This window comes from Apteryx rowi, unplaced genomic scaffold, assembly GCF_003343035.1.
Source record: "Apteryx rowi isolate R43461 unplaced genomic scaffold, aptRow1 scaffold_2, whole genome shotgun sequence".
In the NCBI taxonomy this organism is placed as follows: domain Eukaryota; kingdom Metazoa; phylum Chordata; class Aves; order Apterygiformes; family Apterygidae; genus Apteryx; species Apteryx rowi.
Window position 1 is genome coordinate 7,933,927 of NW_020448307.1, and position 15,646 is coordinate 7,949,572.

Here is a 15,646-nt window from a genome sequence, read left to right on the forward strand (position 1 = left end):
CCCGCAGCCGCGGCGGGGAGCGCAGCGCTGGACGGCGCCGCGCCCCGGGCAGCGCGGTGCGGGGATCGGGCTGCAAACAGGCGCCTGGCGAGGTGTTGTTGGAGGGGTCCGAGGAGGCACCCGGGGACCGTCCCGCGGGCCCCCCGGAAAGTGCCTCTGCTGTTATGCCGCGCCGAGGGAGCTGCGCTGGGCAGAGGGACTCGGGGACCTGTTGGCTGCACGGTGCTGGAGTAAGGGACGCCCCAGCTCCTTGCTCTTGTGACTGGGACGGCCCCCGTCTTGCTCAGTGCCTCCCGCACCCTTTTGGTCTCAGTGTTGCGTAGGAAACACTTTCCTTCCTATTCCAAGGCATCTTCTGAACACTTGTAATGTGTGTGCTGTGGTGTTTTTTCTTATTATTTTTATTTTACACTTTGGTGCGTTTCCAGGCGTCCATAGAGACCTTGTGGGTGAACCCTGGCGAAACCTGAAAAAACGTGAAACAAAGCTCAAAACGTTCTCCCCACCCTGCTCTCCCGAGACCGGGGTGACCCAGTGACACGCTGCTAGCGCTGCGCTCGGGTTGAGCGGATGCGCGGGGTTTCCTCGCGCTGACGTGCGCGGGGTTGGCTGAGGTGGGCACCGTGCGCACTTGGAAGGATGACGGCTTCCCCGCAGCCGGATTGTGGCAGTGAGCAACAGCAAGAGGAAAATGGGATAGGCTGGCCCTAGTGTTAGCACAGGGTAGAGGGCTTTACCCCCTGCTCGCGTCCAGCAAGCTCTGCCCTGTGGCTGCGGCCACCCATCCCCTGTCACCCCGCCGTCCTCTCCTGCCCTGTTTGTGACTGTGTCGGGCTCTGGCTTAGCCTGGCCCCGTCTCCAGGCTTGCCCCCTTCTGCCTGCCATCTCTGTCCCAGATTTGCTCACCCCGTTTAGTTTATGCATTGAACCTGGAGGATGCGTACGTGAGGAGACTTCATTAGCTGCATATGCTTCTGTTTGTCTTGGAAGACTCATCTCTTGCATCGCTGTCGGGCGCCGCAGTAGTGCTCGGACAGTGGGTGCTCTGCGGGCTCGCCTGGGTGGGTCATTCCTCCTCTCTCCCTGCTAGGCCTTCTTGTTTCCTTGCCGGAGCAGGGGATTCCTCGCAGCCCTGGAGCTCCCCACTTCCCTGCCAGGCTGGTGGTGCGGCTGCCAGGCTCGCAGCCGGAGTGGGGACGGGCTCCTTCAGGAAAGCTGCTCTGGGCATGGCATGAATAAGCTCTGTGAGGCCGGAAAGTTGGGACAGGGGCATCTTATAGAAAGAGAGGTGCACTGCTGGGCAGCTGGGCGGATACACCGGGAGCAGGAGCTCCTGTGGCCGGAGCCCCGGAGCTGGGGAGGCGAAGGTGGGCGAAGGCGTTTGCGAGCCGTCTGTGACAGTCAGCTGCGCAGCCTGGCTGCTCGCGGCTCAACTGCTGTGCCTCTAACCTTTCCCTGGAGTTGTCTTGGACGGAAACTAAGCAGCGCGGCCGGGAGCGGGCAGGAGTCCTGGGAGGGGCAGGCAGCTTGCAGGCAGCAGCCTCCCCGCGGCAGCGCTGGAGTGAACGGGAGCGCTCGCCTTGTTTGAGGGGATCGATAGGAACCGAGCAGATTCACAAAGCCAGTTAATTAAACAGAATCAAATCTTTCTTTTTCTTTTCTTTTCTTTTCTTTTCTTTTTTTTTTTTGGTCTTCCCGCAAAGAGAGGGAGAGGCGAGCAGCAAATCAAGGCTGAGTCATCTTACTTGAGAGTGTATCTGCTGGCTAACTGCAAATCAGAGTCAACCGCAAAGTACATGTATTAAGCCTTTGCTCTCCAGCTTCTCATTTCTGAGTGTAAATCTGCTCTCCTGGGTCCCCTGGAGGCAGTCGCATGTGTCCTCGGAGGGTGTGGAGGAGCACTTCGGCTTTCCCTCCTGTTGCCTCTGCTCTGGCCTGGCCTGTCGGTGACCTGCCGCGCTCAGGTTTAGCCTCCTCTCTCTGCGCCAATCGGAAGCTTTTCTTTGCTGGACAAAGGTGCGGTTGTGCCGGCTGTAGGGAGACCACAGCAGAAAATCACGCGTTCCAGTTTCCCAGAAAAGGGGGATCGAAGCAGGGTCCGAAGTCCTTGTTTGCGTGCGCGGTGGGGGAAGCAAGGGTCTGGCGAGGCCCGCTCTGTTCCGGCTGGAGCGGGTTGCCCATCGCCCTGGTAACTGATAGCAAAAGCGTTGTGTAGCCCGAGACAAAAGCTTGTGCTTCTGCAGCTCTGGTGTGAAACACGAGACACAATATTTCCCCCACCGAGGGCCGGCGGAGGGAGGAGGTTAGGAATATTTGCCTCTCTTCCTGAGAAATGATCAGACGCTGTCTCCGCGCTGGGCGGTAGCGTCTGTTGTCGCTCTCGCGGCGCTGCTCGCCTGTGCCGTGCCGCGAGCCCGGGTCCCTCCGTGCCGCTTCCCAGCCTCTCGTCTGCAAATGCCGTCCAGAGCTTCGCAGCCTGATAGAAATGTCACGTAAAGCGGTTTCCAGGGTCAGAGGCTTCACAGGGCCTCTATATTTCCATCCTCTTCCAACCCTTCATGGCCCTTCTTCCGGCTGGATGATGCTATTTTTTGGCCATGAGTTCCTTGGAGACCATAGCAGCCAAGAGGAGCGTTGCTCCATGACGTAGGGCGCTTCCCGATCTCCTTCCCAAACGGCTGAGACTTTGGCTAGGCCAGGATCAAGCAAGGTGGTAGCTGGGTGCCAGCTCAAACACGTGCTAAACTGATTGTCAGGCTTTAACTGGGTAGCTGAACACAGCTGCACGCCTTGTCCGCACTAGACCGCTTAAATGCGTGTGTTTGTGTGTGTGTACAGCACCGATGAAAATCCTCCTCTGAGAGAGGTAAGTCCCGGCCCAGGGTGTCACTGTCGCCCTGTTGCTCAGTTGAACAGTCTGATGGCCACTGGTAGGCTAAGCCGGGAACAGCAACACACTGAAGGACCCCGTATGGTCCTATCTGCAATACGTACTCTCTTATTTTAGTGACAACCCAGAATCTGACTCCACCTGCGGAGGATGTGAAAAGCTCAGGCTGCGTAGGTTACTCAAAATAAACCCAGGAGTGCTTAAAGGAGTCCAGGTGATGAGGAAATGGGGATGGCCTCATGATTGCTTTTCTCCTGTGTGAAGTGCTAAAACCTTCAGTGGTACTTCAGTGAGCAAGGTAGCAGGGTTTAGTCCAAGTTCCCGTTGGCAGGGGATGCTTCCCCCCATTCATGCTTTTCTCCCAGCAGTAAGCTTTTTTGCTCCTGGAAGGCCTTTACTGCTCTAATATTGACATGGTGAGACTGACACATCTGCCTCCTGTTTTTGTCAAACTCGCTCAAATCTCACAAGCAGAGGGGCTGGGAGGGGGAGGACAGTGGGACCGAGGTTCTTGCTCCAAGCAATAGGACCCCAGAATTTGCTCTGCGAGCTGTGGCACCATACAACGGTGCGTTGCACTTGTACCATCTCTCCTGGTCTACTAACCCTGGGTGTTTAAATTGCCATTGTACCACTTGTTGTATCTTTAAGTTCTTTTTTCGTGGATGGGAAATGGAAAGGGCAAGTAGAGAAATGATTATTTTGCAAGAGTTTGTGGCAAAATGCACTGCTCTTGTTCTGTCATGAGGGAACGACCAAGCCGAAGATCTCTGTAGCTCACTCTCCAAGTGATGAAGAAAGTGACTCCCCTTCACTGATGCAGTGGATGTAGGGTCACTCTGCAGGGACGTTTTCTTTACAATCGTATTTTAAATGATTAGGGTTTATGGCTAGGGAGCCTGGCACTTGGGGACACTGACAGCAAGGGTCCCAGGAGCATATTGCAAATCTGAAAAGGCAAAGTCCAAGAGCAAAGTTTAAAAATAATCATTCTGGGCGACAGAGTAGCAGACTGTCATTTCTATTGTCTGGCCAAGTCTCAGAATCTGATAAATGAATGTTTATTCAAGAAAGACCCAAAACAAAACCGTAGTTGAAACAGACTAAATTTTCCTTTAAAGGATTTCACACAGGATCTTTTTATAGTTTTATGTTTGTTATTCCCTAGTGGAGTCCCCAAAATAAAGCTTTTCCTTACTAAATCTAGATTTTTGATTGTTTTCTTGCCCTTAGGCAAGCTTCAGGAATTTTCATTTTAATACAGCTGCAATTAGTGTGTTTTGTTCTATGCGTTAATAATGATGCAATTGAATCTTGTCTTCTGTTTTACAGTTCCTTCCACCAAGAATATTTCCGTAACTCTTATAGTTTTAAATGCTTGCTCTAGAGCCCAAATTAAAAGTAGTCATACATCTGACAGGAAAAAAAGAACAGCATGCTGTTTGTTTTTGTTAGCTTTTTGGAAAACCTGGACTATGCTTTTGCATGACTTCCTTTCCCAGCCTCAATGCCCACATATCATTTTGAAAAGGAATAATTTAAACAAAGTATGCAGCATATATTTATTTTGCAAGCTCAGTTAACAAAATTGCAAACTGTAATCCAGGTGAATAGCCGTGCATATTTAACTACCTCATTTGTATCTGCAGCTGCCTTGCAAAAGTAATTAAAAGTGCCTGTCAGAATCTACTGTCTAGATTATAGGATCTATAGGTATTTTTAAACATGTTTGACTAAAAGGAAATTCAAAAAGTAAATGTAAAAGTATTCTTAATCTAGAGTTTGTGACATGCTAGCATCTCTCTTCTCCAGAGCGTTTACTGCTTCAGTTCTTTATGGTCGTCAAGCTATTTGTGTTTCATTTATCATACAAACCCTCCCCACATCGCTTATCTGGAATTGGTTGTCAAGTATTCAGAGAAGAATGCTCGACTTGCAAGAGGACTGCTGATCTGAAGAGTCACAGTCATTCCTCAGTGGCTAGTATGTATAAAGCAGAAGATGTCTTCTGAAGAACTCATCTCCCGTGGACTTGTGTGTCATAGTCCCCTCGGTCAGTCGGTTATCTGAGGAGACCTGGCTCAAAATCACCATGTACAGCAGCATTATATTTAAATATTGTGAATCATATCAGCTGCTTGGCTTTAAAAGGGCATGGCGATATGACTCCCTCTAGTACCATGCTATCTGTGGAGAGTAGCCATGCTCATGGTATGGCTGGAATGTCCCGAGAGGAAACCGAAGGAGCTAGATGTGTTTGGACCGAAGGAGCTAGATGTGTTTGGACCAAAGGAGCAGAAGGCTAAAATGAGTAGTGTGAAATCTCTCTGAAGGCTGTTGAATAAACTAGGAATTTTGTAAGAGAATAAAAGTGAAAATACTCCATGTGAAACAAGACTGAACCCCAGAAGCTGGATTCTCTGCTGCTGCGGAAAGAGTTACTGAGCAGCCAGCTCGTGGCCCTGAGAGAAGGATGGAGCTGAGAGCCTGAAAGCTCTTTCTTTCTCAGCATCCTAGACATTGTTTTGCTGCTGTGTCCTGTGGCTCTGCTGGGTCTGGTCCCATTTCCCGTCAGCTGGTTGGTGCTCTCCCTCTCCCACTTGAGGCAGGCCAAAGGCACAGGGTTTGGACTCATTCTGCAGCTGGAGCCTGCAGTGGGTAGAAATTTGGACCCATCTTTATGTCTGATCCTGCTCTGTTGCATAGCATTAAAGAGCTGATTGAGCCTTCCTTCCTCCTCACTCCTCAAGTGGATTGAGGCTTAAGGGAGCACTTTGGCTTTGTGAAAAGCAACGGTCAAATGCAATCCTTTGTTTTTCTTCCCTAGTTGTGTTACTTAATGCTGTTGAAAACCTAGAATGTCATACTTCAGTGGTAGGGCCAAACTCTGCCTGGCGGGTGTCCACTGAGGTTGATGAAAAAGCTCTGCCCGCAGACTGTGGAGAGCGGTAGGGTTGCAGTTTCAGCGGTGAACTTCAGCGTAAAGGACATAGCTCTGTCCGCTCAGAGGTCTGGTGACCTCAATCCCTCACAGCTTTGCTTTGGAGGATATCTCTGTTTTGCAGCTGTTTCACGTAGCAGTGGGAAATAGGCAACAAACGAATCCATATGTTTGACCTTCGCTGTGACTCAGAGCAAAGAAACTGGTGTATATGTTGTGCGGCTGAGGACTCTGCGCAGCGGTTGAGGGAAGCTCAGCGTGTTATCCTTGGGGTCTCTGTGCTCCCAGTAACCACGCACACATGCACTTTTCAGACCAGCAGCAGCTTGGCTGAGTGCTTGGGCAGTGTTGTGCCCTCGTGAGTTGTAAAACAGCAGAACATGAAAAGCTGTTACTCTTTGGGGTTTTAAGGAGGGTACAGTAAAAGGGATGAATCAGGGCCTGAAACAGCAGTTGGTTTGTAGTCCAGCAGGTCCTGGATGAATGGGCAGTTTGGTTTTGGTTGTTTGCTGCGGTGGCAAGGATATTCCTGTCCTCACGCCACCTCCCTTGGCCTGCTCATTGCATCCCAGTTAGCCGGCTGCTCCCTGCAGCACTGCTGCCTTGCTTCGGTCTCTCTCCATCGCTAGTCCGGGGAATCCATGTCAGCCTTAAGGGCTGTCCTGCACTTGCCACCTGGGTTGTACCTCCCTGTTTTCCCCGATGCCATCGGAACCGGAACCACCCTTCTGCCGCTCCCCCAGCCGTGAACGGGATGAGCAGGCGCAGGGAGCAGCAGGGTTCCCGCAGGCAGCCAGCCGTGCCGGAGGGCAGAGCCGGGAGCTGCCGTCCCTCTCCTGATCCGAGCTGGTCCCGCAGCTGCCCTGCCGCACAAACGCTCCCGAGCTCCACGCTCCCCTCCGCAGCCCTGCACTCCTGCTGTGGAAACGGCCGATGGAGAGGGGCCAAGCACAGCAGCGCTCGGCCAAGAACTTTCTTTGTTTCCAGTCACCTCCCTCCTTTTTTCTTTTCCTCTTACAATTTCCCACTCCCTCTTCTATATTAAACGCTGCTCTGTTTTGGTTAGTCCCCTCAGCTGGTTTGATTTCTCTGCCCCTTTGAATTTCTCAGTGCTCTTTTCTCGCAGGCGCAGCTGAAGCCAGCATTCTCCTTTAGTAAGACTCTCGCATTGTTTCCCTGTGTTTTGGGGTGTGGGAGAGTGCGGGTGGAATAAAGAGACTGATGCTTTTTCCCTCTGCTGGCAAAGATGCTTTAAATATGTGGAGTTTTCCACAGAGAGGTTTATTGTACATAGTCTCTCTGGACCCGAGACCACACAGGCTCAAACCCATTTGAAATAACTCTTCAGACAGCTCGCTCTCTCTGCTGGAGGCTGTTATGTCTGGCTTTGCAGTAGGAACTCTGGTGAGCGTCTGTGGGTATATATTGGTGCTCTTGTCAGCGATGGGTCAGCAATGCGGCATGTCCGAGGAGCCTGGCTCAGGAAGCTTCTTTCCGGGTGACAGCAGCGTTGCTTGCTGATCTGCAGGTGTTACTGAGGCTTGGACGTGGCAGGCACTGATGCGGGGCAGCCAGTGTGACCCTGTCCCAAAGCCCTGGGTGACTGTGACTCCTAGCTTTGCTCCCTGCCATCTTCCACCGCCGGGCAGTTTCCCTGCGGCCAAAGATGGTGCAGTTCTTGGTGTCTGCAAGAACAGAATCCCTTGGAGTTGTTTCCCCTCTCCGTGGGCACCCTTGGCTTCCCCCTTGGGCCCTGGGTATGGAGCTGTTTCAGTGCCACGTGCACGGAGGAGACCTGGAAGTGCAGGGAGAGCTGCAGAGGCACCCAGGCTGCTGTAGCTGACTTGCAGCACCGTGCCAGGGAGGCCTGCTGAAAGGTTCCTGGCTTGCTTGTCACACTGTGTGAATATGGGTGTGCTGTTCTCTGGCTCAGGCTGACGTATTTGCATGGTGCTGTGCTGCGCTGGGTGGACTTGCTGTCTTGGGCGTCTGCTTGTTCAGCAACCTAGGAGCTGCGTGCTGCTGCGTCAGGTAGTGAGCTCAGGGGTCCCCACTGAGCCAGTATCTGCAGGAAAGGGTGAAATTCTGCTTATGCACGAGCCAGTTCTTGCACACTGGTGCAAATCCCTGGAAGCTGGGACTACACAGAGCATCTGCTATGTGTGATGCTGTGGGGAAGGAGGGTGTGGGGGGTAGTGGGAATAGAGGTGGCAATTGCAGGGGCTGTGCTGATATTGTGCACAACTCTGCTCATCTTGCTTTCCTACTCCAGAGAGCAGTCCCGTTGAAGCTAGCTGACAGGTGCCCCTCGCCCCTGCCTGCTCCAGAAACAGTTGGCAGCTGGGGCAGCCAGCTGCTGCCCTCTCCCCAGAGCCTTGCTCTGCACCCAGGACACTTTCCAACTCTCCTTGGAAGACCTGTGGGGGGGAAAGAGGCTGAAACTGTTGCTCTAGGTTTTCCTATAACTTCAGTCTCTCCTTTCCTCTTCAAATGTAAGCAGTCCAGGCTGATTTCTGGGTTGTTTTGTATATGTCCTTAGTGTGTTTATATAAGCAGTCCAGAAGTGATTACTCCAGAAGGTCATATGGCCTCATGTTTCAAGAACGGGCCTGGAAACTAGTATTTCCGTGTATCTGTTCTTAATCCCATTGCCTCAAGTCAGCCACTTGAATCATCTACTTTCTTTAGCCACATTTTTTTTTTTGTATGGGGACAACATGCATCTTAAGTAAGATGCAAGACAGCATTTGTGAAAGACTTCAACCTCCTCAGTCAGTTTGAGTCGTGGTAATTGTCAAAAGCGTTGTTATCTGCAGCACTAAGATTCGTTATCAGTCCCTGAAAGAATACTTCTAGGGTCTGACAGTTCCCAGGGCTTATATTTGCTACTTCATTTGTTTAAGGGGAAAAAAAGATCTCTGGCTGGCGTTCCAGATAGAGGGAGATAATTTGCACTGAATTCTTTTTCCTTCTGTTATCAGATATTTCAGTCTCTGGGATTCTGACCGCTTTTGGTTTGCATATGAGCTCTCTTGGTTCAATCTAGCCCACTTGCCTGGTGGCACTTGACATTTGAGCAAGTGAGGGAACTTTATCCATGTATGTGGTGCTGTCTCCGAGTACTCTTCCCAGGAGGCTGGGCTCTGATGTTCCCCATCCTTGCAGCATGCTCCCAGTGGAAGGATGGATCTCCCTATTGAAGTAGTGGAAGGTATTTGCTTGCTGCGAGTTGCCAGCATATTTCCCCTGCGGTTGCCAAAGTCCTTGCTAACATGATAGCTGATTGGCAGCTTTTGTTGACAGCTCTGTTATGGTTGGCCAGGTGCCATTTGCATTTCTTTTAGCAACCTGTCGTTTTTGACAGTTCCCTTATGAAGGTTTTCAGTCCCACTTTCCACTGGCTCGTTCTTGCTCTGAACTGTGTCTCCAGAAATACTGGAGAGGGGGAAAAGCTGCGATATGCATGAGATCACATGAGACAGGCTCTATAGGGAACAATTTTGTGATAGCCAGCAGGATGGACTTGGATGATCTAATGGGTCTTTTTTCCATCTTTATATTTCCAGCTAGGGCACTCTACATCAGAGGTGATCAAAGAGAATCTTGGAGAACTGTGGTCCTGATAATCTTCATGACTTGTAATTTCTGAATTATTGGTGTATGGCCAATTATTTGTAATATAGAGCTTCATAGACGTCTAGTGAGCCAAGGCACTGCTGAGACTGTCAGAGTTCAGCCTTCTGCATCTGTTGGGTTCCATTTTCCGTAAAGGATTTGTTCCAGTTCTGCCCTCCAAGGATTGGGAGCGTGTGGTGTGTTTTGCTTTAATATGAAGTGCTTCTCTCCTCCAACATTAAGCAAGATCTCCTGCACCTTTGAAACTGTCACTGTGGCCTCTGAACTTTCCACCGCCCACAAAAAGCCACACGGAACCAGAGGGAAGATCTTGTTCCCTCTCCTCAGTGTACACCATGGCCCTGAAAAGATAGTCTAGCCTAGTACTGCTTCTGCTCTGTAATTCAGGCTTGCTGCAAAGTGTGAATTATCTTGTGCTTGGAGGTTTTGGAAAGCATGATGCTGCCTGGCGAACTTGAAGGCAAGGGAGCAGACGGTTTGGAGAAGAATGATTTTGGGGAGGGGAGGTGCATGCATGTGGCTTTTTCTTATCCTGAAAGCAGACTTCAAGTGTATTTAAGTATGTCTGAAAACTCTGTACCCCTCCTGTGTGCCTTGTTCTAGTAGGACAAGTGCCATGAACTGCATTTCAAGAGTTTTAAAAGCATGGGCATGAATTTCAGTTATTCTGCTATGATCTGTGGCTCAAATTAAGTGCAAATGTGAGAGGGTTTCAGTCTCAGTGATTTCTGCCTGTTCCAAAGCTCAGTTTGGCCCTTTGCCTTCAGACATCAAACTTAGCTGCAGTTTTGATGTGACACGTGTGCAGCAACCTAGGTTGGAGCGGGGCATGGGGTGGAGGCTCTTCCAACTTGCGGAGTTGGGAGTGGGACAGAGTCAGGCATCCTTTCCGGAGGGAGAGGAGCCATTGCTTCCCAGGTTTCACGGAGTCAGCTAGTTTCCCTCCACGGTGCAGACCCTGCTGCTGGCCCGAGAAGGCCTGTAAATATTTAGATAGCTTTGCCTGTTGGTTTTGGCCACTGGCCCAGTCCACATGATGGGGTTGCAGCCCCCCTCCTGGATCTCACTGCCTGCTGCCTCCCTGCCATCTGCTCGGCTCTCCCCACCCCTTGAGGAAATCTCTGAGCTGGATTTGAGCTCTGGCTTCCCCCTGTTCCCTGCAGCGTGGCCCAGCTGTGCTTGTCGTTCAGGGATGGAGCATTTTGGTGGGTGTGGAGACCCGAGGCAGAGCCAGCTGCAGCCCCAGGAGATATCTTCCATGAGGAGTCGCTCTTTCCATGGAAAAGGCCTGCTGGTGGTTTCTATATGTTATTTCTTTGAAGGACCATAGAAAACCTGGAGAAGACTCATGAAATAACTGTTTCCACATGCCCTCACCCACACAGCCAGGCGTGGAAAACGCCCGTTCTCGGAGCAGTCTCCGCAGAACTGAGCTGCTCCGCGCCCTCTCTCGTGTTTTGTGCGCAGGAACGTGCTTTGTGTGTTGTTGGAACCGGTGCTGGATGGCTTCCTGTGGGGACAAAACTGAATTTGTTCAGGCTGCTGCTTTTACAGCCAAGTTCAGCCAGCAGGCTGGGAACTGATGGAGGAGGAGGCATCTCTCATCACAGGCTCTCCCGGGTGATGGAGTGCAGTGCCACATTAGGAGACACCCTGCACACAAGGGCAAATGGAAAACATCAGGCTGAGTGCAATGTCTTAAAATTGTTTTATCATTGAAAGAGTCTTCCAAAAGCACCTGAGAAAGGGACAGTTGCATGTCTGTGGGACCTTAGTACCTGGCCATCTACAGTCCCTTTGGAAAACACCACTGTGTGCCTGACAGCACCATTCAATCTCTTTGAAAATCTGCCCCTTTACTGTCAGTTAAGGGGTGCCTGAGGTTTGCCTTCTGATGTTTTTTTGTTTGTTTGTTGTCCCTAGAGCAGCAAGGTCTGGATTAAGTATCGACATAGACCAGGATTTGTACGGTTCTTGGCCTAGAGAATACCATGGTCATATGGGGCCGTCAGTGTGGAGGACAAAAGATACTGAGAATCTCCCTCTTCTGTGTGTTTTCCCATCTCTTCTGTTTTCCACAGAGAGGTGAGGAGGGTACCTCCACAGAGACTTTTCTGCTGTTTATATGGGATGTGCAAGAAACCATTATCCAGACATACCAGAGATCTGCATGTCAGCAAGATAGCAGTGAGCTCATAAGTTGGGAGAATTGCTCCTTCCCTCAATTACAAAGTATATAATAAAGCATGGTGTGCCCTCAAATCTCATGGCTTTATTACGCTTCTGAGATTTAAATTCACTTCGCCTTGAGTGAATCCACATCCTGATTAAAATCTCAGTGTAATAAACTGTTGACTCCAAATAAAGGCAGGATAGGAATAACAGTGAAGAAAAGTTGGCTCTTCCTCCTGCCCCCGTGGAAGGCGTTCTCCAGGCAGGCAGCCAGCAGTGATATAACCCCGTGAAGTGCTGCAGACTGGTAAGAAAGCTGGGATATCAGTTGAGGTTCCAACCAAAATGAGCTCATGTTGGCCTCCCAGCAAGTCCTGGGGTGAGGGTAAAGGCAGCTTGGATGCTCTCCTAGCATGAAGTTAACACTTAGTTTGCTGATGATAGGATCTGGCCCAAAATGTGAGTGCGTTGGCTCTTGTTCCACTGGAGCAGGCAGGTTCAAGAGAGGCTGGTCCTGGAGAAGCAGAGGATGCGCTGAACCACTTTGGTGTTGGGGAACTGAATGTTCTTCATAAACCTTGGGCTCAGCCGGGCTGTGAGATTACCTTGTGTGCCCGAGAGGTGGTAAGTGCATAGATGCGCTCGGAAATTTCAAATACCACCTCATGCAGCTTAACCCATTTTCACCACAAAGTGTGGTTGGTCGAGTCACCTCTTATCTGTGGAGCTCGAAGAGCGCATGCATGTGCTCAGGCAGGTGTTGGCTGAGTGGGTGCGAGGGAATCAGGCCACAGTCGCTGGTAACTGAGCATAGCGCCTGGGCCCCTGTTATAATAAATTACTGTCCATCCAGGCCTTCACAGATGTTATAAATGCTGTATTCTAGTCTTCATTGTATTAATGGGAAGAAAGTGCAGGTCCTTCAGTTCGGAAATAAGACGATTTGTGAATGAGCGAAGGTTGTGGTTAGTTGAATTAGGGCTCTGAGACGAAGCTGAGTGATTCTGATTTTGTCTGGTAGAAGGCAGTGGTGGGTGTAACACTCCAACCAGTTTACTGCAAGATAAAAAAAAAAAAAAGCGGTAGCAGCTGAGTTGGGGCAGCTCATCTGGTTTAAGAGAAGTGGTCATTTAACTGCTGGATTGAAACTACTGAAGTTCTTCGTCTTAGGAATAAGAACTTGCTTCATCTCTCTGCCTCTTTTTCTATCTTAAAGTGGAAAGTGACTCCACGGGGAAGAGTTTGTGGTTCCCTTAGTCTCTTCACCTTGGTAGCTCGTACTGCATCAGTCCTCTGAGAAGCAGAATGTTCTTTAGCTTAGATTTTTAGTAAGGCATTAGAGTAGGTTTGACTAGCTCAAAGAATTTAGTGTTGCACTATCCATTTAGGTCTCCTGGTGCTTGAGCTTGGATATTGGGTTGGGGTGTTGGTTGGATTCCAGCATCTGGAAAAATGTACGTCTCTGTGGGAAAAGTTGTGAAACTAAGGGATTTTATTTTAAATACTGAAACAGCATCATTCTAGGAACCTTCGCTCTTCATTCTGTTAATCTGAAGTTCCCAGCAGTTCCATTTCCCTGAGCCTTCTCTGCGTTTTGTTCCTGCTTTAGTGAATTGATACTTGAATTTGTGGTGAAATATGCAGGGCGTTAGAGTAAGAATCAAAAATGAACATGCCCTTGATCTGTTTAGTCAGTCTGTTATCAATTAGTGAAGACCGAGGTTTGCAACACTTGAGAATTACATTGGCATCTCATCAACCGTCATCTTCGGTTTCTGCGAACAACAAATGAGGACATTAAATAAATAATTCCTCAAGTCTGTTACTTGCTTTTTGTCTTTCATGGAAGAATAATGAAACTGGTTGTTTTTGCATTCACTACCAGTAAAAGCCTCATCACATGATCTGCAAATAACTTTACACAATTAATCCTGGCAATTGTATCGTTTTATTGAATAGGAGAGTAACTTGCACCCCGAGAAGTTTAAGTAAACAAAACCTTAAGGTGACAGCAGAGCTACTAATGGAAAAACAGACCAAGTTTTGAACCATTTGGGTTATAAGTTCTTGCAAGCTGCAGCTCTGGCATTAAGGCTGGCTTATGGTGCACAGCACGGTGCATTGCAGGCTGCAGTCTGGGGATCTCCGGAACAAACTTGATGCCGCAGCCATAGTTGGGATGGCCAAGGGGTAGTTATTAACTACTAATGTGTCTGTTTCTGGAGAGACTTCTACCCTGTTTTTAGATAAAGTGCCCTTTCACTGTTTGTGTATGCCTGTATTTAGGGACAGGGAGCTGTCTAGAGTCATAACTGTGAGTATTTTGGAGACAGACATCTTCCAGCAGTGGAGCTGAATAACTTCAGCAATACTAGAAAATATGTATGCTTAAGTTAATCATCGACTTTAAGTGCTCCTGTGAGCTTTCCTTATTGATGCCCATAGGGGGCTGTGTTAGCAGCTTTAGTAGCTGTTTGTGTTTGTGGTGTGGGCTGTTCTCTATTGCTTTTCTCTGATTTCTTCCTCTGTTCCCTACAGGTATACATTATCAAAGTCACCTGGTCCAATGGGTCCACAGAAGTCATATACCGACGGTACAGCAAGTTCTTTGACCTGCAGGTAAGTATTTCTCCAGTTCTTGTGTATTTAACTTTGGAGGGCTGAAAGAAGGTGTAAATTGGGAGAAGTGTGGTTTATATTTTATGCTAAAGGTAAGCGTTCCTTTTGTTCCTTTTGTAATCTACCAAAAATGTTTTGATTTGAGGAAACGTAAACGCTGTTTGGACATCCTTGAAAAAGCAAGAACAAAGCACCCTCGAAAGCTGAGCTCGTAGCTGGTGAGCGGTTTCTCCCTTCAGTGCCATTGTAGTTCTGTGTGTGCACCCGGGGGCTTTGTGTGTAGCGGTGTTAGAGGAGTTTTGTCATTCCCCTGACTAAACGCTTGATTTACTAAAATGGGAAGCAAGACCTGTTCCTCATAAATGGTCCATGTAAAGTTGTTCTGGCTGAAGATGATGTTCTTTCAGTGGCTGTGTTCCAGTATGCCTCTCTTGTGTGGAAAGGTAAAATCACTTATTGGATTTTATCAGGAAGGGAGGCACTAATCCTACCAGGAGCCTTTTCTGTAGGGAATGAGGTTCAGTGTCTGCCTTGAGGTGGGTTTTGGCTCCAGCCCAGGGGAGGCGAATGCTTGCTCTGCATGCACGTTCACTCCAGCCTCCTGCTTAGACTCCCTTCCTGCATCCCAGGACTCTCCAGATATCTGCATTGCTCTTTCCCTGATCAGCTCAATTAGTAGAGAGATTAAGAGTGTTTTATTTCTGCCCCTGCCTACCGTGCTGCTTTAGCCCCTTGGCCATTGCCACAGCTTTGCAAACTGGCAGACTCGCGGCCCCTCACGGTCTTGCAAGCTGAAGGGTCATGAGTCGCCCGGTGCAGGGCAGTGTGCCCAGGGCTGGGGAGCCCAGCGGGGTGGCAGGCGTCCCATGTGCCTCCCCTGCCTTGCCCGCACCTTCCCTGCAGAGTCCTCCTGCCTTTGGAGCCTGCCGATCCCTGTGAAGGTGAGGAGGAAGAGTAGGTGTGTGTGAATGCCTTGAGCTGAAATCTGTGCAAGTGGGTTTTTTTTTTTTTTTTAAACAGGGCTGCTGCCAAAAAGCACTGATTTTTGGGGGGTTGCTATCCTTCAGGATTGGTGTTTTGGGGAGCCGGTGCTAGGGAAATTCCCTTTATCCAGCAGGGTACGCTTCCAGCCTGGAGGACAGCTGATAGCAGCTGGTTTAGTGATTACGTCCTGGTGTGGGATGGAGTGGGGCACCCAGGAGGAAAACAGAGAGGAGAGGGAGGGTGGAAGCTGGAAAGGCAATTGGGACAGAACGGGTTGCAGAAAACCGACCGAAGCCAGTGTCCCGGGCAAGCAGGCAAAGGGTGTTTCCACCCCCTCCTTATACAGTGGAGATGAGCCAAGGGGTCTGGCTGGGCTTTATGAGCCAAAACACAAACCGAGCTGC

The 15,646-nt window shown here is 49.8% G+C and overlaps 1 protein-coding gene across 1 annotated transcript in view; it reads left to right on the top strand.

Annotated features, from left to right (window-relative positions):
* The window catches only part of SH3PXD2B (SH3 and PX domains 2B), an 89,240-nt gene that overhangs the window by 3,964 nt on the left and 69,630 nt on the right, over positions 1-15,646 (top strand). The window contains exon 2 of the mRNA XM_026063550.1: positions 14,178-14,258. Coding sequence (XP_025919335.1) covers positions 14,178-14,258 — 81 coding nt within the window. The remainder of the gene's footprint in view (positions 1-14,177; positions 14,259-15,646) is intronic.